Source organism: Trachypithecus francoisi, unplaced genomic scaffold, assembly GCF_009764315.1.
Source record: "Trachypithecus francoisi isolate TF-2019V2 unplaced genomic scaffold, Tfra_2.0 Lachesis_group13, whole genome shotgun sequence".
NCBI lineage: Eukaryota > Metazoa > Chordata > Mammalia > Primates > Cercopithecidae > Trachypithecus > Trachypithecus francoisi.
Window position 1 is genome coordinate 102,071,197 of NW_022681458.1, and position 26,230 is coordinate 102,097,426.

At 36.1% G+C, this 26,230-nt stretch overlaps 1 protein-coding gene across 1 annotated transcript in view; it reads left to right on the forward strand.

The window, feature by feature from the left end:
• The window catches only part of LOC117095052 (low-density lipoprotein receptor-related protein 1B), a 1,687,268-nt gene that overhangs the window by 914,329 nt on the left and 746,709 nt on the right, over nucleotides 1–26,230 (forward strand). The window contains exons 4-5 of the mRNA XM_033231629.1: nucleotides 17,882–18,001; nucleotides 25,032–25,160. Of these exons, the coding sequence (XP_033087520.1) occupies nucleotides 17,882–18,001; nucleotides 25,032–25,160 (249 nt within the window). The remainder of the gene's footprint in view (nucleotides 1–17,881; nucleotides 18,002–25,031; nucleotides 25,161–26,230) is intronic.

Genomic DNA, 26,230 nt, shown 5'->3' on the forward strand with positions numbered 1-26,230 from the left:
ATCAACTATGAAATGATAAATTATGTACTTGTAGCATCTTTTATACTTAGCCATATCATTATCAATCTTAGGCCTTTGTTTTTCATATGGTTTCTACTTTCTGTAGTCAATTGCTTTGTGTCTGAAGAATTTCCTTTAGTATTTCTCGTAAGCTAGCTTTACTAACAACACGTTCTCTCAGTTTATTTGGGAATTCTTATTTTGTAAAAACAGCTTTTCTGGAAATAACATTCTTGGTTGACATTTTTATAATATATTGTAAAAGTGTAAGTACTTTGAATATATTATCCAACTGCCTTTTGACCTCCATAGGTTTCAATAAGGAGTCAGCTGTTATTCATATTGTGACTTCTTTGTATAAGTATTTTTTTCTCTTGCTGCTTTAAAATTTTTTTCTTTGTCTTTGTCCTTCAACATTTTTACTATGTTGTAGGTGGCTTTGTGTATCCTACTTGGACATTGTTGATTCTTGGTTGTGTTGATTTTTTAAAATCAAATATAGAAAGTTTTTGGTTTTTTTTAAATGTTATTGTTCTGTCCCCTTCTTTTCTTCATATTCTTTTGTTGTATACTGACTGATGTCCCACATTTATCTCAAGCTCTGCTTATTTTTCTATAGGTTTTGTTCCCTGCATTACTCTGATTATATAATGCACCTTCAAGTTTATCAATTCTTTCTTCTAGTTAGTTAAGATATACTATGAAACCCCTCAAATAAAATTTTCTTTTTAGCTATTTTTCTTTTCAAACCAAGAATTTCCATTTGGTTCATTTTAATAATTTCTACCTTCTCATTTGTATACTCTTTTTGATGGGGCATTGTCTTTATAGATTCATTGACTTCTTTTTAATTTTATTTTTACTACTTTTATTGTGGTAACACACATATAATATAAAACTTGCCATTATAGCCAATTTAAATTGTATAGGTCAGTGGTATTAAGTACATTTATATTGTTGTGCAACCATCACCGTCCATGTTCAGAAATTTTTTATCTTCTCATACTGAAACTCTCTGCCAATTAAGTAATGGATTCTTGTTTCTTGCTTCCCCCACCTCCGGCACCCACTATTCTACTTTGTCTCTATGAATTTTACTACCCCAAGTAACTAATATAAATAGAATCATACAATATTTGTTCTTTTGTGGACAAGTTATTTCATTTATTGTAATGTCTTTTAGGTGTATCCACGATGCAGCATGTGTCAGAATTTTCTTCTTTGTTAAGCTTGCAAAATGTCCCACTTTATGCATATGCTAAGTTTGTTCATCCATTCATCTGTCAGTTGACATTTTGCTGGTGCATTGGTTCCACTTTTTTATTGTGAATGACACTGCTATGGACATGGTTGTACAAGTATCTCTTTGAGACCCGACTTTGAATTCTTTTGAGTAATGCCCAGAAGTGGAATTATGTATCATATCATAATTTTAACTTTTTATGGAACTACCATACTGTTTTCCACAGAGGCTGCACCATTTTGCATCTCTACTACCAATACAGAAGGATTCATTTTTTTTTTCCAGTCATCACCAACACTTGTTGTTTTCTCTGTTTGTTTGTTTGTTTGTTTAGTTTTGTTTAATAATAGCTGTCTTAATGGGTGTGAAGTGATGTTTCATTGTGGTTTTTGTTGGTATTTCCCTAATGATTAGTGATATTGACTATTTTTACATATGATTATTGGCAATTTGTGTATCTTTGGAGAAATGTGAAGTCTTTGCCCATTTTTTAATTAGGTATTTTTTTGTTGTTGACTTGCAGGAGTTCTTTTTATGTTATAAATATTAATTCCTTATCTTGTATGATTTTCAAATGTTTTCTCTCATTCTATGGGTTGCTTTTTCATTCTGATCATGTCCCATGTATAAATGTTTGATATTTTGTGAGTTTAAATTTATTTTGTTCTTTTGTTGCCTATGTACTGCTGTCATATCATTCCTTTACTTACATAAGCAAGTTTTCAAAAGTTCTCTGAATGTATTTATAATTGCTTCTTTGAAGTCTTTGCTAATTTCAACATCTGGATCCTCTGAAAGGCAGAGTCTGTTACTAACTTTTTCCTTGTATATGGGTTACACATTCCGATTTCTTTGTATGTCTCGTAATATTTAGTTGAAAAGCAAATTTGATGTAATATATTTTAGCAACTCTGAAGACCCTTCCTTCCACAGTGGGGTTTGTTTTTGTTTGCACATTTATTTGTTTGTTATCTGAGCTGGCCTTTTTCAGTGACATCTGTTTCCCCATCGTGTGCAGTCTCTGATGTACCCCTTAGAGGGTATAACCTTGAGCATGTTCACAATTACCCCATGGTGACAGTGGGCTTAACATGACTCTCTTTGACTGTCTGTTTATCTGATCTTTCTATTAAGCTGTGTGTCTTTATTGGTATGATACTTATCAGATAGCTTGCACTGTCAGCTGATTGTTCTATTACTTTTTAAAAAACTGTTGTTTGCCATAAGTTGCTCTATAGTCTTATTCAATAAAATCTTGGCTACTTTTCAGGAGATTCAGAACTTTATTCTAAACCCACAATGGTTCTTCTTAGCTATTTTTTTCTTTGTGGTTTTATCTGGCCTGAATTTTAGCTTATTATTTCCGTGAAGCTACCATCTTTGTCCTAACTGATAACCACCAAAATATTCATTGTTTTTGACAGTGCCTTTAGGCTTGAGCTTTCCCATGCTCTGTTACCAATAAAGTCAGTTCTCTTACGGTGAGCTACATAGCTCTATTTGTTAAGCCTACATCTCCCTGAGCAAAACATCTGCATCATGGCTCTGGAGCTGGGGACTGGGACAGTGCTTCATTCTTCTTAGAGTTACACCTGTGCCTTACAAGTGTCGTGCTGAGTACAAGTGGTTGACTTTGATCTTCTTGGCTTGCCTCTTTTGGCTTGGAATCACTGTCCTATGAAGGATCTGGATGAGAGCAACTGGACCCCAGTATATTCTTGATCTGTTCCTGGTATAGAGCTTCTACCCTATGACTGTATTCCTCCTATTTGTAACTTGATATTCATGGGTTTTGGCTGTGTCTGTGGTTTTTTGGTTATAATTATCTAGTTCAGTCTCTTCAGAGAGTAATTCTTTAGTATTCTGCTGCAAGTGTTAAAAGAGAAAATTTAGGAGATGTAACTTCTCCTTTCAACCAATACTCCAGTTTGTGTTCCCACTCCATTCCACTCCCATTTCCACTATTCTCAGGGGTGTTAAGAACCTGTAATTCCTAAACCTTTCCATTATTTTGGTTTTGTATTGATTTGCTTCTTGGCCTTCCTCCGAGAACTTCCATGTTGCATGATTTTATTGAGTGACATTCATATCAAAATTTATTTTAATAGTGTCCCCTGGAGTTGTGTAATGCACAGTCTTTGTGGTTGGAATATAGCAGCCCTGACCATCATCTCTCTCATTATCTTCAACCACTGGCTTAGATTTTACTGCCTAGAAATACAAAGAGCTAAGTAGCTAAGTTAGCTAACACTGATTTATTGCTTTATTGCTTCTAAATTTTTGTTGATATCATTTGTCCACTCTAGCTTCCCTCCTAGTCTCTTTATCCTTATGGGTTTGTGCCTTGTATATTTTATTATCATGCTATTGGGATTTTGGCAAAGTGCATAAGTGAAAAGATATGTTCAATTGCTACTTTTAACACAGAGTTGGCATTTTTTGACCTGATATGCACCAAGCATGGTGTTGGATCTTTGCATTTGTCTTTGTTCATCTCATTATGTTGAACATACAGATATCTTCTCAAAGTTGTTATTGCCTCCTATGTCTAATAAGGGGACTTGTGTGTCCCATGAGGGGAAAAATGACTTTTCAGTTTTAAAGTAGATTTAGTCACAAGTACTTCTAATCTACTAAATATGAAAAAAATCAAAATGTTGCTAGCAATATGAATCCCCTTTTACAAAGGAGGTTACATTACTCATGTAACCCACCTCACCTCCGCTAACCTAATTGCTACTACTACCTCCACCCTATTTTATTCCTCTCACAAAACTAGGTAATATAGGAATTATATGTGTATAATCTTTCTTCAATTATATATGCATCTTCTTATCCTCCTACCTCAGGGCACAGAGAAATTCCCTTATTGTGTATACATAGTTTCTACTTGTATTTTTCTCAGGTCCCTCTGGTGAATTTGGTTATATTTTTTTCTCAAGCAGAGTTTCTGTCTGTTAGCAACTAAATGCATTGAATCAGGCAAAGATCTGATATTGGTTATTTTATTATTAATAACTCTAGGATGTCACCCTTACTGCAAAATCAAATGCAAAACTCAACTACAAGGTATGTAATACCCCAAACACCCTGGCTTTGCCAGTCCAATGCACCTTGTACACTCACCTTTTTCTCACCTATCTTTCTCTGTACTGGCCCATATCTCAGCATTTATGAGATGCTCTAGAAGTTATAGAGTATATTTTCACTCCTTATATTTTTTAATATTCATATAAACATATCAAGATATTTGCTGGGTCAGAATCTAAAGCTCAGAAAGTTGAAGAAACGTGCCTGTTATACCTGTGGTATAACAGTTGATTATACCTGTGGTAGGAGATAGTACAAATAGAACTATGTCTTCTACTTAAGGGTCTGGAGCACACTTTGAGCTTCCATTGTGTCTTAGTTTATTATCTGATTCAAAGAAAACATGGAAATTAAAATCACTGAATTCCTTTGGTTGTGATTATAATGATAATAATATAATTGCCAACCTATAGTAGGTGTTTATAATGTGTCAAATTAAGTACTTCTACTGAATTACTGTGTTTAAATCTCACACAATTTCTATGAAATGTCATTGTCCTCATATAATTAGTCTAAAAAGAGAACCTCACACAAGCACATTTCGCTTTATGTTATCTTCTCATATCTTTTTATAGATTATGCTAAAGTAAACATTTTTCCTCATACAATATTCGCAGTAATAAGTTATACTTAAAGATTATACTTTTTAAGCAAATTGTGTCAATGAATAAACCAGCCATTTTTATTTTATAATTTATAAAATAAATTAATCTCTCTTCAGATTTGATTATGGCTTTGTAGCTATATTTTAATTATCTGTGTAATAAAATCTACAATAAAATGTTTCTAAACAAATCAGAATCTAAAGTTGCAAAGTTACTAAAAATGATTATATTTAGAGATTCAAAATAAGCAATTTTTTAAATCCAGTATTCACCAATGAGTTGAGGTGGTTGGGGCTCTTTCTCTGAGAGATTTCTTAACTTGCAGGCATAACATAAAATGAGAAAGTCTCCTAGCATTGATGTGGTACACTCTCAGATTTTTTTAAAAAATGTTACTTTGGTTTTTGTTTAATTTATACATTTCAAAGCATACCTGGTGGCATATATCAGAATTGTATTACAGAGAAATATATTAGGAAACAGCATGAAAATCATAAAAGTAAATTGGAATTTCCAGACAAGAAGAAGGGAATATGAGTGTGGAGAAAACATGCACACACACACACACACACACACACACACATATATATATATATATTTTGAGATGGAGTCTCGCTCTGTCACCCAGGCTGGAGTGCAGTGGCACGATCTTGGCTCACTGCAAGGTCGCCTCTCGGGTTCATGCCATTCTCCTGCCTCAGCCTCTCGAGTAGCTGGGTTTACAGGCACCCGACACCACCCCCAGCTAATTTTTTGTATTTTTAGTAGAGATAGGATTTCACTGTGTTAGCCAGGATGGTCTGGATCTCCCGACCTTGTGATCCACCCGCCTCAGCTTCCCCAAGTGCTGGGATTACAGGCGTGAGCCACCGCGCCCACCCAAACATGCATATTCTTATTCTCCCTGACACAGAAGTTATGCATATCACTTCCACTCATGTTCTATTGGTGAGAACCTGCTCTATGGCCCTAACCCGACTAAAGGAGAGGTAGGACGTACAGTCTCTGGCTGGATAGTCACTTCTCAGAAACAATTCTGCAGTATGCAAGGGAGAGCACAAATACTTTTTTAATAGATAGCTGTATTTACCATACAAACTAAATGTGTTTCAGCAAAGAATTGGTTAATTAAATTACTCATCATTCATAAAATGGAACAATATTATGCAGCTATTAAAAAGGATGGGACGATATACATGTATTGAGTACATACACATACGCACACACACACACACACACACACACACCTCATTAATTTTGTTTTGAGACTAGGGAAAGGCTGTATTGAAGTGGAAGAAACAGCAATTTTGAGTAGATCTAAAGGAAGAGTTCTACATTGCGTATTACTCATTTCGTATTACTCATTACATGAAGAGAGTTTTTCTGAATGAAAAATGTTTAGGATGTTGAGGTGAGAAAGAACAAATTAATAACGAATGATCTCCACAGCCTAGACCTCAAGGATCTTATGCGTGCAGGGTACAGTTCTATTTGCAAAAGTCCTCAGGGACAGCATGAGGGCCTCCACTGCGGTGCCTTGGGCTCCTTCCAGAGCAGCAGTTGAAGTGGATCGCGCTGAAGTCCAGGAGACAGGTTTGGGTTACTCTCCTTTCTGGTCGCTTCCTGAAGGAATCCGGGATTTTCAGCATCTTCCTGGGAGGCCTGAAATGCAGAGGGCGCCGTGGATGTGTGTCCTTCCACTTCTGTAGGCGCTAGTATCTCCAACCCTGACTCAGGCCACCTTGGACCCCTCCACTGGTAGCATCTGCGTTGTCTTGAGGTGACTGGAGCCTGTTTGTAGTTTCAGCCATTGACTCCCAGACATGGTAGTCTCGAGAGAGTTTGTGGTCCCTCTCATCTGCGGGAAGGGCTCGGTGCCCGATGGAGGTGCAGTGCAGCAGCCAGCGCGTAGCAGAGCTCCTGTAGAACTGAAGACATTAGCAGGAGCAGCGGCTTAGCACAGGGAAGTTAGCCAGTGCCCTGTCCCAGGCTTGCTCTAGATTCAGGTCCAGTGGTATATGGGGCTCTGGCGCTGCCTGCCTCCAAGACAGCTCTTAAAAGGCTGATGGATGGAACTCCATAGCCTCAGCCTCCCAAGGCTGGACCAGGCACAGCCACGTAGTCTAGGACAAAAGCAAATGGCCTCGTTATTTTAAAAAACAAAACCCCCAAACCGTATACAGTCTTATAATGTAAACCCCAGACTTGACTTGGCAGGGTGTGGTGGCTCACGCCTGTAATCCCAGCTTTTTGGGAGGCCAAGGCAGGTGGATCACTTGAGGTCAGGAGTTCGAGACCAGTCTGGCCAACATAGTGGAACCCCATCTCTACTAAAAATACAAAAATTAGCCGGTTGTGATGCTGGGCACCTGTGGTCCCAGCGACTCAGGAGGCTGAGGCAGGAGAATTGCTTGAACCCGGGAGGTGAGGTTGAAGTGAGTGGAGATGGAGCTGTTGCACTCCAGCCTGGATGACAGAGTAAGACTCTGTCTCAATAAAATAAAATAATAAATAAACACTGGCACCTCAGTCCATGTAATATTTTCTCAGACCACATGGTTGGTCCACAACTTCCACCTTATTACATCTAAATTATAGAAAATTTTGCTTTTTCTTTTTGAAATAGTTGTAAAATCTTATGAAATATTAATAGACAAAATGAAAATTATGAAGTGACGATGTTGTCAGTCCCATTTATTAAATAAACTTTCAATATAACTGCTTACTAGTTCTGGTGGGTTTTTGATAGTTTTAAAAACAATTTTCTACGTAGACAATTGTTGTTTACAAACAGAAACCGTTTTACTTATTTCATTCTTTCTAATTTGTGTTCCTAACCTTTATTAAAGCCCCTTAATGCACTGGTTACAAACTTCAGTATATTATTGAATATAAATGGTGAGAGAAGTTATCCTACTTCTGTTATGATATGTTCGTGTTTTGGGAACAAAATCATTCATTAGGTTGAAGAAATTCCCCTCTATTATTATATTGTCAAGGGTTGTATTTTAAATAATGAATGGGTATTTTTTGTTGTTGTTGTTAAATACATTTTGGGCATCTATTGAAATGATAGGGTATTTTTTCCCTTACTGTACTGATAGGGTGACCTGGATTAATTGATTCTTAAATGCAAAACTAGCCTGGCATCATCATGATATATTATCCTTTTATATATTGCTGGATTTTAGTTGTTAGTAATTTTGCAGAATTTTGCATCTATATTCATAAGGAATGTTGTTCTACATTTTTTTCTTTAATGCATTTGTATGATTTGTGGATTAGGGTAATTCCAGCTTCATAAATTAGTTGGAAAACGTCTGTTTCTAGAAGGGCTTATGCAGAATTAGTTTTATTTCTTCCCTAAACATTTGGTAGAATCTTCAAGGAAGCTACCTAGGCCTAGCTTTTTTGCATGGGAAAGTTTTTAAATCATAAATTCAATTCTTCTCTCTCTATAGGGATATTCAGATTATATGTTTCTTCTTGAGTGAGTTTTAGAAGTTTGTATCTTTGAAGGAACTTGTCTATTTCATCTAAGTTGTCAATATGGTCATAGAGTTGTTCATAGTTTTCTTTTATTATCCTTTAACTCTATAGGGTCTGTGGTGATATCCTCTGCTGCCTTGCTGATGTTTATAATTTGATAGATTACTAATTTGGTGTTTGTAATTTATTTCTTTTTAGTTTTCTCATCTGTTTAGCAAGGTCATATGATACAAGTTTAACATATAAAATTAATAATATTTGATTGATTGCTAGCAATGGACAATAGAAAATTACAGTAAATAATACCATGTAAAATAGCCTCAAACCTATGAGACAGATATAAATTGAACAACATATGTAGAAGAGCTATATTCTGGGAGCTCATGAAAAATTTAAAAAATTTAAAATAAATGTATATATACCTACCATATTTGTGAAGTAGAAGACTCAGTAGTTAAGATGTCAGTATGCCTCAATCTATAAATTTAACATAATTCCAATTAATATCCTAGTAGGATTCTTTAGGCACTGAAAGGCTATTTCTAAAATTTACATGGAAATAAAAAGGACCTAGAATCTAAAGGAATCTAAAAAATAAAAGAACAAAGCATTGAAATTTATGCTACAAGATTTCAATATTTTCTGTCATCAAAATAGCATAATTTACAGAAAAGACAGGCATACAGATTAACAAAACATAAGGGTACAACAATATACCCATAGATACTTGGTCAATTCATTTTTGACAGAGGTACAAAGATAATTCAATGGAGAAATGTTAGTAAGCTCAACAAATGGTACTGGAACAATTTAACATTTGTGTGCAAAATGATCAACCTTGAGTCATATCTGGTACCCTATATGGAAATTAAGCAAAAATAAACTACAAATCTAAAACTTTAAAATTTCTAGAAGTAGTATAGGCTAAATTGAGTCGGTAATAGATTTCTTAGATAGAACTCCCGAAGCAGGATTTATGAAAGAATACATTGAGATTTGATTTTATCAAATGTAAGATTTTTTTCTTTGAAATTCTGTTATTTGAAAAGCAGTAACAAGAGAATGCAAAGAGAAATTAGAGACTAGGAGAAATGATATACAAATCATATATCTGATAACAGACTTGTATCCAGAATACATACACATGCTCACACATGCATGCACATACACACACTCTGTCTCTCTCTCTCTCTTTCAAAGCTCAATAATAAGAAAACAACCTAATAACAGTCGGCAGAAGATTGAACAGAATTTCTCTGCAGAAAACATGTATGACTAGCCAATAAGCACAAAGAAAAAAACAATAATAATTAGAAAATGCAAATTAAAATAATTGTACAATAGTTACCACTATGTATATACTCAAATGTCTAAAAATAAAATTAAATTAAAAGCTGAAAATACCAACTGCTGGGGAGAAGGTAGAGTAGCTGGAAGATTGATATATTGGTGGTAGGATTATAAAAGAATGCAGCCACTTTGGAAAATAGTTTAGTAATTTATCATAAAGTAAAATATCCACTTACCACATAACCCAGCAATCCCATATTTACCCAAGTAAAATGATAACCTATATTTACACAAAAGCTGTATATAAATATGTATAGAGACTTAATGCATCGTAACCCCAAACTGGAAACAACTCAAATGTGTGTTACTTGTGAAATGAATGAACAAAGTGAGATATGTTCATATAATGGATTATTAATCAGTAATCAAAAAGGGAGAATTACCTAATACTAACAATAATATAGATGACTTTTTTTTTTTTTTTTGAGACGGAGTCTCGCTCTGTCGCCCGGGCTGGAGTGCAGTGGCCGGATCTCAGCTCACTGCAAGCTCCGCCTCCCGGGTTTACGCCATTCTCCTGCCTCAGCCTCCCGAGTAGCTGGGACTACAGGCGCCCGCCACCTCGCCCGGCTAGTTTTTTTTTTGTATTTTTAGTAGAGACGGGGTTTCACCGTGTTAGCCAGGATGGTCTCGATCTCCTGACCTCGTGATCCGCCCGTGTCGGCCTCCCAAAGTGCTGGGATTACAGGCTTGAGCCACCGCGCCCGGCCAATATAGATGAACTACCTAATACTAACAATAATATAGATGAATCTCAAATACATTATGCTAAATAAAAGATGTCAGATTAAAAATACTAAACCCTGGATTATTTCATTTATATGACATACTGGAAAAGACAAAACCATTGAGATAAAAACCAATCAGTGATCACCAAAATTGTCAGCAGGGCAATGGGTTGACTGTAGAGGTACAAAGGGGATATTTTGGGATAATGATCCTGTTCTATATCTTATGAATGATACTGGTTAAACAACAATACACATTTATCAAAACTTGCATCACTGTACATAAGAAAGAATGAATTTTGATGAATTTAAAATATGGACTTCATTAAAATACCAAAATTAGAACAAAAATGCAATAAAAAAGCATTGTCTCACTGCTCTATCTTCTTGTAAGAGAACACATTGAAACTTTGAGGCCAGTAAGTAGATCTAGCACTAAGCAAAGGATTCTAAAGAAATTCACATAAGCAGCCATAAGCAACAGCCTAATCTCTGCAAACCAGCTCACACTGCATTTTACTAGGCCAAAGAAACAGGGGTAAGAGGATGAATGATGTGACACAAATTATCACCATTCTAAATATGTCAAGCATATGTCCTGCTGACAAGAGGGGCTGTCTGGCATGGTAAGTAGCTGTGTCAGCTTTTTAATCTTCAAGCATAAAAAGTGAGTGAAGTTCTTGTTTTTTTAATGTGCCACATAGGGAAAGAATAATTTTTTCCTCATTACTGTGGTTCTAGTTTTTGGTTAAAAGGCATTTTTGTACATGTCTAATTTAAGAAGCAATTTTATTACTAAAATTGAGAATGAAATATCATCCCATTTTGGAAAATGATATCTCAGATAACTTATGCGTATGGAAAGGTGCTTATACAATTTTGTATTTCCAAAGGATTTCTAAAAGTTCTAATCTACTCTCTGAAACATAACCTGGAAACATACAAATAAAATAGCACAGCCGTGTTTTCACTGTCTTGCTAAGTCCAATACATGATCAATGTGAGTTATTTGACTATAGATCACAAAGGCAGCAGCATAATGCTATTGACTATACAATGGTTGATCCGATAGCTATACAAACAAGATAGCAAACAGTGGTTGTTTGGTTTAGAGCTTTTTATGTAAACAAAACTAATGAGGAAAAAAGACCTCTGCTGGTAATAACTCCTAATGGTTGGAAACTGGTTGCCAACTTCTAATCACCTTTCTCTATTGTCCTGTTTTCACTCTAAGGGAGGTCAGCATGATTTATTTACATGTGTTTCCTAAATCATATACTTGCACACATTTGTGAAAATGTGTCCTAAATCCCAATGATGTTACAAAGCAAAACAGCCCCTAAAAGCTATACAAATTAGTATATTTCATAAAAATTGCTTGTCTAAATTGTAAATTGGTCCATGGTTAGGTAGCAAATTCAATGTGGATGTACATTGCTTCAGAGGTTGAAATTTATATTTTATAGAAACAAAAAGGTCAATGTAGAAAATTCTTATTTCTTATGATTAGTGTTTCCCTATCTGTTGGAGATTGTGCTTTCAGGTGAATTAGAGAACTTACCAAATAAACAAATGAAAAACTTCCCCAGGAGACATCAAGAGATGACAAAACTACAACCGAGTCATGTACCACCCAAAAATAAAAGCATGAAAGAGAAAACCCTTTTCAAAACAGCACCAAATTGCTTACAGTGTATATGCATTATGACAGGATAACAATAGAAATTCTGTTGTACTAAACGGATGATTAAGCTTAAATGATAAAATGATAAAAATAATTATGGTAATAAAAATAGTTACTACGTGTCAGCAATATTTTAAGAACTTTGTATCACCTCATTTAAGCCTCCCAACAACCTGATGAAGTAGTTTCTATTATTATCCCCATTTTGGGGATGAGGAAAAGCCTGCAATGAGAGCTTTAGTCATGTACCCATCACCACTCATATGTAACAAATAACCTTGATATCTCAAGGACTCAATACAATAATAACCCATTGTTTTCCCTGATATCACAGTCCAGTTGGGTTATCAGTGATTGACTTCCCAGGTGCTGTTTCAGGCTCTTTCCATTTTGGGCTTCTGCCATCCCAAGGGGTGAAGAGTCTGCTGGATCCCCTGTACCCAGATGGCTGACAAGTGTACAGAGAGTAGAAGGTTGTCAGGATGCTGTAAGCATCAGGTCAAGGAGTGGCACACACCAATTACTCTCTACATTATATTGGCTAGAAGACACAAATATGGCTCCAATCTAGCTGGAAGACAACTGGGGAATGTCATCTTTTTATTTACCTAGAAAGAGGAAACAAGATTGATGCACATTTAACTATTCTCTGCCACACTCAGCCTGAAATTACTAAAATAGTTGGAGGTAAAGCACTCTTGTTGCAGAGACCCAAGCTTCAACATAATACTCTACCGCCATTCAGAAAACAAGATAAGTGGTGAAATCAATTTCAGTTTTACTATGAATTAATTTTTATCCTGTTAGATTCCCTCTTGCTACTTATTAGTAATACATTGATACCTATTTCTTGACTATTTCTAAATCAAATGGTTTAGAAGTTTTGATGTCTCAAAGCTACCCACTACTTGTAAACTGTTACCTTGCATTTTATAGAGAAGGTATATTCATATTTTAATAACAATCTCTTTTGCAACTTTTCCTCCTTTACAACTTTGATAAGGGCCATATTAGTCCATTCTCACATTGCAATAAAGAACTACCTGAGACTGGGTAATTTATAAAGAAACAGGTTTAATTGGCTCACAGTTCTGCAGGCTGTACAGGAAGCATGGCTGAGGAGGCCTCAGGAAACTTACAAACATGGTGGAAGCCAAAGAGGAAGGAGGCACGTCTTACCTGGCCAGAGCAGGAGGGAGAGAGAGTGAAGGGGGAAGTGCTACACACTTTCAAACAATCAGATCTCATGAGAACTCACTCATTATCATGAGAACAACAAGGGAAAAACCTGCTCCCATGTCCAATCACCTCCCTCCAGGTTTCTACCCCAACAATGGGGATTACAATTCAACACGAGATTTGGCTGGAGATGCAGAACCAAATCATATCAAGGTCATAAAAAGATCCCTTAAAAACAGAACAAAGTAAATCTGTGTCAGGGGAATCTTCATCAATTGGATTAGATTTGATCTGTGAAATGACAGCTTCTCTATTTTTATTTATTTATTTTTGAGACAGAGTCTCACACCGTTGCCAGGCTGGAGTGCAGTGGCACTATCTCAGCTCACTGCAACCTCTACCTCCTGGGTTCAAGTGATTCTCCTGCCTCAGCCTCCTGAGTAGATGGGACTACAGGCGCACACCACCACGTCCAGCTAACTTTTTTGTATTTTTAGTAGAGATGGGGTTTCACCATGTTAGGGAGTATGGTCTCCATCTCTTGACCTTGTGATCCACCTGTCTCAGCCTCCCAAAGTGCTGGGAGTATAGGCATGAGCCACCACGCCCGGTGACAGCTTCTCTCTTTTAATCAAAAAGATAGCTTTATTTTATGATAATGCTGAGGAATATAGATCAGATACCGTGTTTACATGTCTGTGTTCTCACTTGCTTATTTGCTTCCCTAAGATACGAGTGGTCTTCCTACTTCAGTCTAATTTCCAAACTAATGATAATGTTACATAAGCCAATGGCTATGCTTCACTACAGTCACTGGGTGAAGACTAATGGTTCAAGTACAAAATTTTTTGCTGTATTCAAATAAGTTTTCTAACAAAATTATTCTGATATGCTTTTAACTATGTTCATAGTCATTATAGTGTTGCATGCAATGAAGCATAAATGCTCAGCAGTTCAAATAGATAACTATAATAATTAGTATTGCTTTCACAGTCTGCCAGATTTTAAATTTTAGTGTTCATATTGTTAGTTCTTCATGGTTCTTCACAGTCTGTTAGCAGAATCAATATTTACCATTTCGCCTAATATAATAAACTGTTTAATCATCTCCTTGTCATCACTCTACATATATACAAATCCTCACCCAGGGTAAGTCTAATAAACTAAAAGCTAACTTGACCTTGTATATTTTGCTATTTTCAACTAACAGATCTCCTCCTAACCCTCAGAACCATGTTTGAGGTCTGGTCTTTCAGATCATTTTTCCCCCATTTTGCATTTCTCAACTCTCCATATCACTACCCCCCTCTTTTCAGTGTTCACTCTCCATCTTCCAGATATGTCAAGTAGAGAGAGTAGAAAGATGGGATCCGTAGTATTTGGATTTTCTACATTGGATCAACACCGTGAAAAAGTGCAGCTGGGCTCCAGGGATTACATGGAAAAATAATAAATTTGACTCACTGTGTGAATACACCTGCGTTAAGGTAGAGACTAAATAAATTAGATCAAATCTCTACCCTCATTCTTTTTATACTATAACCGAATCTATTTTCTGTGAGAAACCTTTCCTGTTTCCTCTTTCTGTTCCAACTCCTAATTATATTCACCTTTGTCTTCACTGCTCCACTCAAATGCTTTTCAACACCCTTAATAGATCCTATTAGGAAGACTAGTGCACTTTACTGGCTTCATTCATGTTTATTTCTCAGTGAATTTAACATTGATTTCCCTGCTTGCTTCTGTAGACTACTCTTCTTCCTTAGGTTTTGTGAGACTTTCTAGGTTCTTCACCTATGTACTTTATTATTTCACAGTTTTTCTTGGTGGTGGTTCTTATCGCTGATACCTCTTCTGTTTGATTTTCAGATGAAGAAGTTCTCTGGGTTTTTTTGTTTGTATCCCAAACATTCTTTTTAAGGGAATACTTCTTTATTCTTTAGGTTTCAGTGACCAACTTTATGCTTGTGACTTCCAGACTGATGTCTCCACTACAGACTTCTCTTCAAAGATAGACCCAAATTCTCACTTTCTCCCTGGCTATTATGTTGCCAATATTTTAAACTGAGTATAATCAAAGACAAATAATATCTTCTTCCCAAACTTGTGGTACTTCTGTTGTACTTAATTCATTTTATTACTACTACTCATTTAGTGTCATTATGCTTTCACCAAGTTTTTGGCCATCTTTCTAGGCAAATATTCATAGTCTTCATTTATTATTTTGCCATTCCTAGTCACTTAGATAGCTTTGTTTCCTTTACTATCTTTGTCTCTACTCTTAGGTACTTTTGAACAATACAAGTCAGAATGTATCACTACTGTCCTCAATAACCAGCTATGTCTCCTGTTGCCTAAACAGAAAATTCTACTTAATCCATGAATTACTTAGCCTTGATCTGGCTCCAAACAACAATGCCAGTCTCTCTCTCTTTTTTTTTTTTTTAACCACATCAAGCATTATAGGTTAGCAATGCAGAGTTCCTTATTGTTGCCTTTATTTCTTGTATGCTTTCAGTTCTTTCTATTTACTTCCTCATATTGTCTTCTTTACCTAGGCTACATTCTCATTAATTTTGTCTATAAGAACTCTTATACTTTTAAGTCTCAACTCAAATTCAACTTCTACAACTCTTTCTCAGATATCCTCCTGCATATTCAGCTTCTAGATGAATCTTTCTCTTTCTAAATCCTACCACTTGTACTTTTATTTAGCATATATGTTTTGCTACTATGATTTATAAATACTGTTTTACATTGTTATTCTGTCCACATAATTCTACTCACTTCCACACTCATATTGTAAATATATTTTTTGTAATGAATTTTCATCTTTGGAACTGTAGCAGAGTGATTAGCTTTGACTAGGTACTCAATAAATATTGAATTAAAATAGTATATAGATTCAAGTCAATTTTGAACTGATTCTCTCTACATAAAGTGTAGCACTGCTGAAGTGATATCCTTGAGTAGGTGAGAGGGGATGAGATTTTTGCATAGCATGTTGGGTGGGAGCTTTGATTATGAGTTCAAGTTGGCCGGGCGCGGTGGCTCAAGCCTGTAATCCCAGCACTTTGGGAGGCCGAGACGGGCGGATCATGAGGTCAGGAGATCGAGACCATCCTGGCTAATACGGTGAAACCCCGTCTCTATTAAAAAAAAAATACAAAAACTAGCCGGGCGAGGTGGCGGGCGCCTGTAGTCCCAGCTACTCGGGAGGCTGAGGCAGGAGAATGGCGTAAACCCAGGAGGCGGAGCTTGCAGTGAGCTGAGATCTGGCCACTGCACTCCAGCCTGGGTGACAGAGCGAGACTCCGTCTCAAAAAAAAAAAAAAAAAAAAAAAAAATGAGTTCAAGTAACTGTGAAATCCAAGGAGAAGCAGTATATGCAGATGTGGGTAGAAATGAAGTATAAAGTTGGAAAATCTCTTCTGATTGTTTCAGTTTTCTCAAATAAGTAAGAAGCAAGATCGTCATATATGAGAGAATATTAGGAAGGAGGTTTGCAGTTTTAAAAAGAGAAGATGTGTGAAATAATTGTATGAGAATGCTGAACAGTAATTGAACTAAGGAAATACTATAGATAATTAAATGTATAATACAATGCCCAATGTTTAGTTTGGAATGTTTCAGGTATTCTTTTACATATTGGACTTTTATTTTTTTAAATATAATTTGATTTTATATCTGTAGCACCAGCTAAACTTGTGGCACATATCAATGTATTTAGAATCGTTTAACTTTAATCTTCAAAACCCTTATTTGCCTTTCTGGGGAAAAGGGTAAAAACAACAGTATTGTAACAATCCATTTATACCCCTATTTTCAGATAGTCATGCTTCTATCCAATATTTATCTAGTTTAGCGAATCTTATTTCTGTTAGAAATTATTTGTGTAATAAATGTGCTCCTGTCACTTCGTCTCTATTTCATGCTTTTATCATATTCAATCCTAATTTGCTCTGAAGGTTTGCTAACTTTTGCTTTAATCGTGTCTTGTCTCTAAAATGGTTCAGATATAATGAAATATATTATGTTCAGTATTTCTCTAACATTTTTCTACCAATGAAAAATAAAATATTGAGATGAGCTATATTCACATTGATTGCTATGAAGGTTGCACATGGGTTGGTAAATCAAAACAAGCTCTCAAAAGATAGAAAATCAATTGATGTGTCAGATAGGAAAGGCATAGATGGCAAAATCAACCACTGAGTTGACATCTTTCCTCTTGAAATAATTTAATTTACCAAAATTTGAAAGGTTTTGTGACTATGAACACCGTAATAAGCTAAAAAGCTGGAGACCAAACAGACTGATCTCAAATTTTATTTACAGTAATTCAAGCAAATGTAAACTAACATATTTTAGAAATTTTTTTTTTCTAGACCAATCATATAAACTTTCTGGGAGAACAATCAAGACTATATTGTAAGGATTGTGCACTGAGAAATAGAAACAATATTTACATATACAGTTAAATATAGAGAATATATTTGTTTTTCCTCTACAGAACTGTTATCCAATTGCCAACAGTTGAATTGTCAGTATAAATGTACAATGGTCAGAAATAGTACAAGATGTTACTGTGAGGATGGATTCCAAATAAAAGAAGATGGGAGAAACTGTAAAGGTAAGTAAAACATATAACTCCATCAAATGTGGTTTATAGAGGCTTAATTAACAGAAATGTAAGAAGACATCTTTGAGCACATACCATGTGCTCCACAGAGTGTTTATGTTAACTTTTCTTTCTTGAGATTTAAAAGTTGCCCACCCACCACAAACATTATTATAAGTTTATGACAATCAAATTTCAGTTTTTTTGAGTAATTTCAAACTTGAGAAATGTCCACAATGGGAAATGTTTGGGTTAACCAATAACACATTGATCTAATTATTTTAGCTTCCTATATGTTTTATGGCTGTTATATAGCTGCAGTCTAGTAGACATGTGTTATTAACTATGTTAGGTTAATAATTATTAATCATGTAATGTTCTTTATAATTTTTGCATTGGTTATTCTAGCAGCTGCCATTTTACCCATAGCAATAATAATGTAATAATGAACATAAATGTTGATTTCTTTTCCATGTCTGGATTCTTGCTTTTGTGAATGCTTTACAGCAAATGTTTATCATCCGAAATGACTCCCTCCTTCCATACTGAAGAATTTTAGGATATCCTTCCATATGGATATCCATATTAGGATATCCTCCATATCCTTCCAATTGGAGTTGACTCCAATTATACATATATTAACATGTATATAGAACATATCCACAAAGTTATATGCATTGCTTTATGTGATACTTATAATCTATCCATATCTCTACATATAATATTTCTAATCTATAATATAGCATATGTCTCTCTCTGTCTCTGCCTGTCTCTTTTCTTCTATGTGTGTGTGTGTGTGTGTGTGTGTGTGTGTGTGTGTATTCAGAGAACAGCTGCATTGCCAGAGCCACTAATAAATAGAATACTTTCCAAAGAAATTAGTGCTTTGCTGATTATTTCAAATCTTTGCTCTAATATTATCACTTTTACCTTAGAATCTTAAGTTTGGAAGAATTCTTAGAGAGAATTGTTTAAAATCTTAATGACAAAAATGAGATTCCGATAGTTAATTGACTTAAGTCCACACATCCTCTTAGTAAAAGAATTGGGACTGAAACTCAAGTCTGCAGAGCCCACTTAGTCTTATCCTGAAGAGGCTCATTGGCTTTTCAGGTACATTTGGGAATTGGATTTTAGTTTGTTGTTTGCTTTATGCATAATACCAATGTTATATAAACATTTACTATCAAGTGTTTATCAGACTCAGAGACTGCATAACCTGACCACAGGGAGGCCAAACTCGCATATTCATTTGACTCATGTCATCATGTCATTTTAAAACAACATTTAAAAATCCGAAAATTGCACATGAAAGTTCAGATGCTCTGGAAAATAAGGGCAATGCTAGATGCCTCATAATCACAGAAGTCAGACAGATAAAAATGGTGCCAGACATGAATGATGCCTTTGAACATTCATGCTCTTTCCACTTCCATACAGCTCTTGCCATTCATACATGTTTGACTTAGATACCTATTCCGCACCTATTCTTCTCACTCATTTACTACACCTGACTCCTATAGTAATGAAGATCTGCAGTTCCTTTTGCAAGGGTGGAGATGAGTTAAATATATAGATTCCTGAGTGTGGTTAATTAATTGCTTTTATGTGTTTAATTAAGCACATAAAAACAACCACAACCATAATGAATTTCTTCTGTGGAACATTAGTGAAGAATTGCACAGCAATCATTTTAGAAGTCACAGTGGGAGAGGAGCTCTTTGTACTTTCTCTGTACTCCTTGAGAGCCAAGTCTGAGCATCATTAGGCTTTCTCAAAACTGTATTTCCAGGTAGCTCTCTGTCTTTAAAGGAGAAAAGAAGGCAGCATTACAAGTGATGGTATGCCTGTTCCTCTGTGGTCAATGTTGTGGAGTTCCACCTCAGTGCATTCTGGTTAAGTAGAAAGAAGAGATAAATGAGCATATTGCTCTCCTGGAGAACATAATCATATCAGAAAAACTGAAATAGAAACGCCTAATATTAAAGGTGAAAAATCTGTGAAAATAGATAAGAATTATTACTGCCATCAGGGACAGACTTTACCAAATGTAAGCCTTAATTTCATTCAGTATTGCTGTAGACTTAGCTCCAAACATTGTATTTTTTCTATCGCCAAAAGCATTTACTTCAAATGAACATCCATGATTACTGGCTATTACATGAATCTGAAGAAACCTGAGTTTGTGAATGCCATACAAATGCATAGTTTCACAATTTAAATGGCCTTATGCTACTCAGCAATCTTTGTGCTTTCTCATAGTAAACTCTTCTTAGCTTGGATATTCCCAGAAGTCAACTCTGAAACAAGGATTCACATGAATGTTTTCCATTATTTGCCATTGTAACTTTCTCTTTTTCTTTTCTTTCCTTTTCTTTCTTTTTTTTTTTTAATTTGGGGTGGCGGTGAGGGGGAGAGGATACAGGAGAAAGGAAACCCCATAGTTGGAGCAATTAAATTAGCTACAACAAAGGGTGACTGAAGCTTAAGTATGTGGCACAACTCCCTAGCTTGAGAGACAAGGGAACTCAGGCATTTATACACCAATTTCTGAAGAGCAAATCTGTTTGTTTTTGTGTTGGAGGTGGCATTACCCTCCTAGAACCTTAACTGGCCTTGAGTCCTGGCAGAGCTTCTGGCGGGAGAGGAGGAAGGGTTTGGAAGTATGCTCAGGCACAGATAAAGATCCCTATGATTGTAGAATCACACTGAGCAATCTGAGGGATTTGAGCAGACAGCATCTGCTACAGTGCCCTTGACCCTTCCTTTCAATTTCTTCTTTATTCTCTCAAATATGTTTTCTTAATCTATTCTCTTTTGCTTAGTCACTGGCTTTATTTTCTGGGTGCCATCTTGTATTCTTCAAATTACTCTCTCTCTTCTATTTACTTGTGTACCCATCCATGCTTGTTTTGCTCTCATTTCAGAAGAGCTTTACTTCTTCTAGTCTTTTTTCATACATATTTAAAGTCCCACTCACCCAAACTTTTGTCTCAACTCGGTCCATTGGTCCATCAATTTCCACCTCTTTCTTATACATCTTTAAACACTACATTTCCACTGGCTAACACTGTAGTCAATAAATATTCTCACATGTCTTCTATTCTGAAAGAAAACAAAAACAAAAATAGAAATACAACAAATATCCACTTTATCCTCTCTCTTCCTGTAGCCATCATTCCCGTCCCCTCCTCTTTTATTATCCACTAACTTTAACAATCAACTACATTTACTTTCCCAATTATGTTTTTTTCACTTCATTCCTCCATTTACTGCTATCTGGCTTCTCATCCTATTTTAGTAAAGCAACTGTAAATATCTCTTTTCCCTTAAAATCTAGTTAAGACTGTTTAAAACCCTCACTTTTATTTTCTAAGGACTGTTAGAGGCTTCTCAGCATATCTGCAGTTTTCCAGAGCTTCTATATTCTTTATAATCTTGACTCCAAACTCCATTTTCCTATTTATGTATCATTTTGAGAGTATATATGGATTTTCTCCATCCCATACTCCTCAACCCAGAAGTAAAAGTCAGCTCTTTTCCTAGAGTTTCCACAATTATAAAATCCACGCAAACAAGACAATTTTTATATGTAGTAAGATTTACTGAAGACTTAGTAGGAAGAAGTTTCATATCATAACACACAAATAATTTCAAATGTAATTTTAGACATCCCTATATTGAAACCCTTATGTTACCTCTCCACTGGGGATTTTTTAACATGCCGGTTGAGGTTTCTTTTTTGTCATATCGCTTCTGACACGAAATTGGGTGGTATTTTTCCACATAAATTCTCTAATTCTCTAATAACAACTGGGTATCCAACAGTTCAACTCAATTCTGATATTATCCAGAGGTAGTGTAAACCCCATGGGTTATGGGTCTAGTACTGCAAGACTCAGGTGTCAGGCGCAAGTTCCAGGACTCACCTATACCTCTGACCAGCCAGCTATAAATGTGAGCACTCCCACAGTCCTCTCCTAGGATACAGTGATTCACTACAACAACTCAGAGAACTCAAGGAAGTATTTTCCTTATGTTTGTTAGTTTATTACAAAGGATGAAACAGCCAAATGGAAGTGACACATAGGGCAAGGAACTGGAAGGTGGGAGAGGGAAGCTTCTATACCCTCTCTAGGTGCCGCATCCTCCCTGGGCTCAATATCGTCACCAAAATGGAAACTCTCCAAGCCTCATTGTTCAAGAGTTGTTTTTAGGCCAATTCCCAGTCCCCTTTCTTCTCCCTGGAGGTCAGGAGGTGGGGCTGGAAGTTTCCACCTCTAATCCACTGTTTGGTATTTTGATGACCAGCCCCCAGTCTGAGATTACCTAGCAGCCCTACCCTGAGTCACCTCATTAGCATAGGCTCCAGTATATTCTGGAGGAGCTCGTTATGAATAACAATAGACACTCCTATTACTCAATAAATTCCAAGAGTTTTAGGAGCTCTGTGCCAAGCACTGTGAACAGAGGTCAAAGATATATTTTAATTATGTCGTATCAGTTTACCCACTTAATACCACAGCTTCAATCCATCCTGTTATCTTTTGCCTTCCTCTTCCTTTTTCTGTTTTTTTTTTTTTTTTCTCACCCCCTTTCTCCAAAATTATTTACAGGAGTCCCGAGTTATCTTCAGTCATCATTCCCAAGTTGTGAAGACAATAGTCTCTTAATAGGTCTAAGTTTGTATTTCTTATCCCATTTACGGACTCAGTAAAAAGCAAGTTCCAGTTAAGATCAGTCTCCCATTTGTGACTATGTCCCCTTCTTTCCCTACATTACATCAACATCATGACAATAATGTCCTAATTATTGAATCTAAATGGGAATTTTAATCTTGATCTTATTGAATTTATGCATTGCATATAACCCTTTTGAACATTCTGATATTCCTGAAAAGCTCTCATTTCTTAATTTTTTTCTTACAGTAGTCATAAATTTTCCTTCACAGGAGACTGTAGGACTTTTCTTTCTTTCTTTCAGTATTATTATCACTATTTTATTTTGACACAGAGCCTTGTCACCCAGATTGTAGTGCAGTGGTGCAATCTCGGCTCACTGCAACCTCCACCTCCCAGGTTCAAGCGATTCTCATGCCTCAGCTGTCTGAGTAGCTGGAACAACAGGTGTACACCACCACCCCTGACCAATTTTTGTACTTTTAGTAGAGAAAGGACTTCGCCATGTTGGCCATGCTGGTCTCAAACTTCTGGTCTCAAGTAATCTGCCCACCTTGGCCTACCAAAGTGCGAAGAATACAGGCCTGAGCCACTGCATCCCTCTCTGATTCCTGTTTCTGCCCTTTTCACTGCCCTTTCCACTTTGGTGTCCTACAGTATTTTGCACTAGCCAAGGTTTTCTCGTCTCCTCTTCCTCTGTGGGAAATCGCCCTTTCGTATTTTTAAAATCCATTATCTATACGCTATTGACTTCCAAATACTCCAGGACAGATCTCACCCTGTATTAACAGTTCCATTTCTCAATTGCTTATCATTACACGTTTACTCAAGGCTGCCCTACAGACATCTCAAATTTAACACAGTGAAATCAAACTCGTTATCTCCTCCCATGGTAGCCATTCAAATCTATAATTCTTATATCCTCTACTTCAAAATTGGATCAATTTTCACTTCTGTCATATCCAATCAGTTTTCAAATGTTGTCTATTCTGCTTCTTACACATTTGAGTCCATTCCCTCTTCATTTCCACTGCCACTGACTTAGTTCAAAATATAACTTCAAAAGACAAATTCTTGGATAAAATTAGCACATACCTAGTTTTCTAGGATCCTTTCTCCACATTTACCAAAACCTTTATTTCATATGAGTGTTTTTAGTTTTAAAGTGCAAAGCCGACCATATAGCCAATCTAATTAATGCTTTCCCATTGCCAGCGTGTAATGTACAATCTTTTAGTTCAGCATGCAAATACTTTCATTTTCTGGCTCACAAAGTACTTTCCCAATTTCGTCTCTTCTACTACTTTCCTTCATACACCCTTGCTTCATTTGACTCCTATGCTTCTTCTTTGAAACCCCCATGATGCCATCCCAATACCATTCACATACCGTTTTGATGAACTGATATGTCCCTTTCCACTTAGTTTGAGGAAAGCCAGATCATGCTTCACAGTGTTTAATATAAAATCTTCACTTAACATTCCCCTTTTAATCCTAAGCAGTTTGACTTGCCTGTTTTTATCATAACTAGAGTATACCCCTATTATAAGGAAATGTATAGTATCATACATTATCCATTATATTTATACATACATTATATTTCTCTAGACTTGTCTTACTCAGGGGTGGGGACCATATTTTATTTATTTTGTCTTCTGCAGGGATTAGTACTGTGCTTGGTACATAAAACAGACTGAATATACCTTTGTCTAAATAACTACTGACAGGATGCCTTTTTGTTTGCTCGGTTAAGAATCATTGAGTATCTGTTGTTCATAAAGATTTGAGCTGAATACCAGAGGAAAGAAGAATATAGAGAAAATAGAATGAAGGAGTAGAGGAAGGGACTACAGATATTAAAATAAAATTTAATTAAGACAAAATCTTTATTTTCAATAGATGCTTAATAGTTTCCTGTCTTTAAAGTAGTGAGTGAGATTTGCACAGTGTGGCTCAGAACTCTTATTTAATCTGTTGATTGAAAACCTCGTTACTAGTCTAATTCTTTGTTAAAATAGTGAAAATGTCAGTGCCATTGACACTGGAAATATTCAACAAATATTAATTGTAATGCATTTTGTACCTTTGCAAAAATATCCAAAGACTTCTAGCCTGCCTACCACAAATGCAAATAAACCTTCTTTTAAAATATATGATTTGATATTGTTTGATGTTTTTTCTCTGTAAATATTAAGGCAACAAAAAGTTTAATTTTTATTTAGTGTGGTTTTGAAAAGATTTATTAGAATTGGCTTTTCATTAATAGTTCATTTCCAAAGTTCAAAAATAATATTTTATTCAAGGAGAACCAAAAAAGTGCCCAAGATAAAGCTGCTTAGAAATGATGCCAATTTTCCTTTTAGATCAAGATGAATGTGCTGTTTATGGTACATGCAGCCAGACCTGCAGAAATACACATGGATCCTACACTTGCAGTTGTGTGGAAGGCTACCTAATGCAGTCAGACAACAGGTCTTGCAAAGCTAAAATTGGTAAGTTATGACCATTTATTTTTTGTCTTTCCAGAATTACTTGTTTCCTTTTTACAGTTCTTTTTCATTAGAGATGTGGTACAGCAGAAATATGTACTTTGAAGAAAGAGATTTTCCTTCATTTTAATACACTTCTCTATAGTTAGGAATCCAGAACAATTCTTTCAGTTGTCACTAATCATTATAAAACTCCTTTCATTACTCCTTCCAAAAAGAAAATTCCTTCCTCCCTTCTACTCTCCCTCACTCTCTCCCTCTTCCCTTCCCTTCCCTTCCTTCCTTCCTTCTTCGCTTCCCTTCCTCCCTTCCTCTCTCTCCTTCTCTCCCCCTCTCTCTCCCTCTCTCGCTCTCTCTCTCTCTTTCTTTCTTTCTCTCTTTCTCTTTCTTTCTTTCGATGGAGTCTCACTCTGTCACCCAGGCTAGAGTGCAATGGCACAATCCCAGCTCACTTCAACCTCCACCTCCCAGGTTCAAGCTATTCTCCTGCCTCAGCCTCCCAAGTGGCTGGGACTGCAGGCACACACCACTGTGTCCAGCTAATTTTTGCATTTTTAGTAGAGACAGGGTCTCGCCATGTTGGCCAGGCTGATCTCGAACTCCTGGCCTCAGGCGATCTACCCACAAAGGCCTCCCAAAGTGCTGGGATTACAGGCATGAACTGCAGTGCCCAGCCTATTACAAGAAGTTTCTAATTAGCAAAAATCTGTTCAAAAGACATGTATTAATTGATTTGAATTACCTGTCTCTCTCCTGGACTACTACAATAGATTCCTAACTGGGTTCTGTGAGCTTCTGTTTCACCTCCAAAGTTAATTCTTCACGTAATAAGGTGATTTGCTACTAAAATATAAACCAAATCATGTTGTTCTTTTGCTTCAAATCTCCTAATAACTTTCACTCACCTTGAAAATAAAACCTAAACTCCTCACAGAATCTCTAATGGGCCTAATGGCCTGGTATCATTTCCCTTTCCAATGTCTGATCTTCCACTGCTATTGTTTCATCATCAATCCCAGCACACCTACGTCCTTGTCCTTCTTCAACCATGTTGCTTTTTTATCTGCCTATAA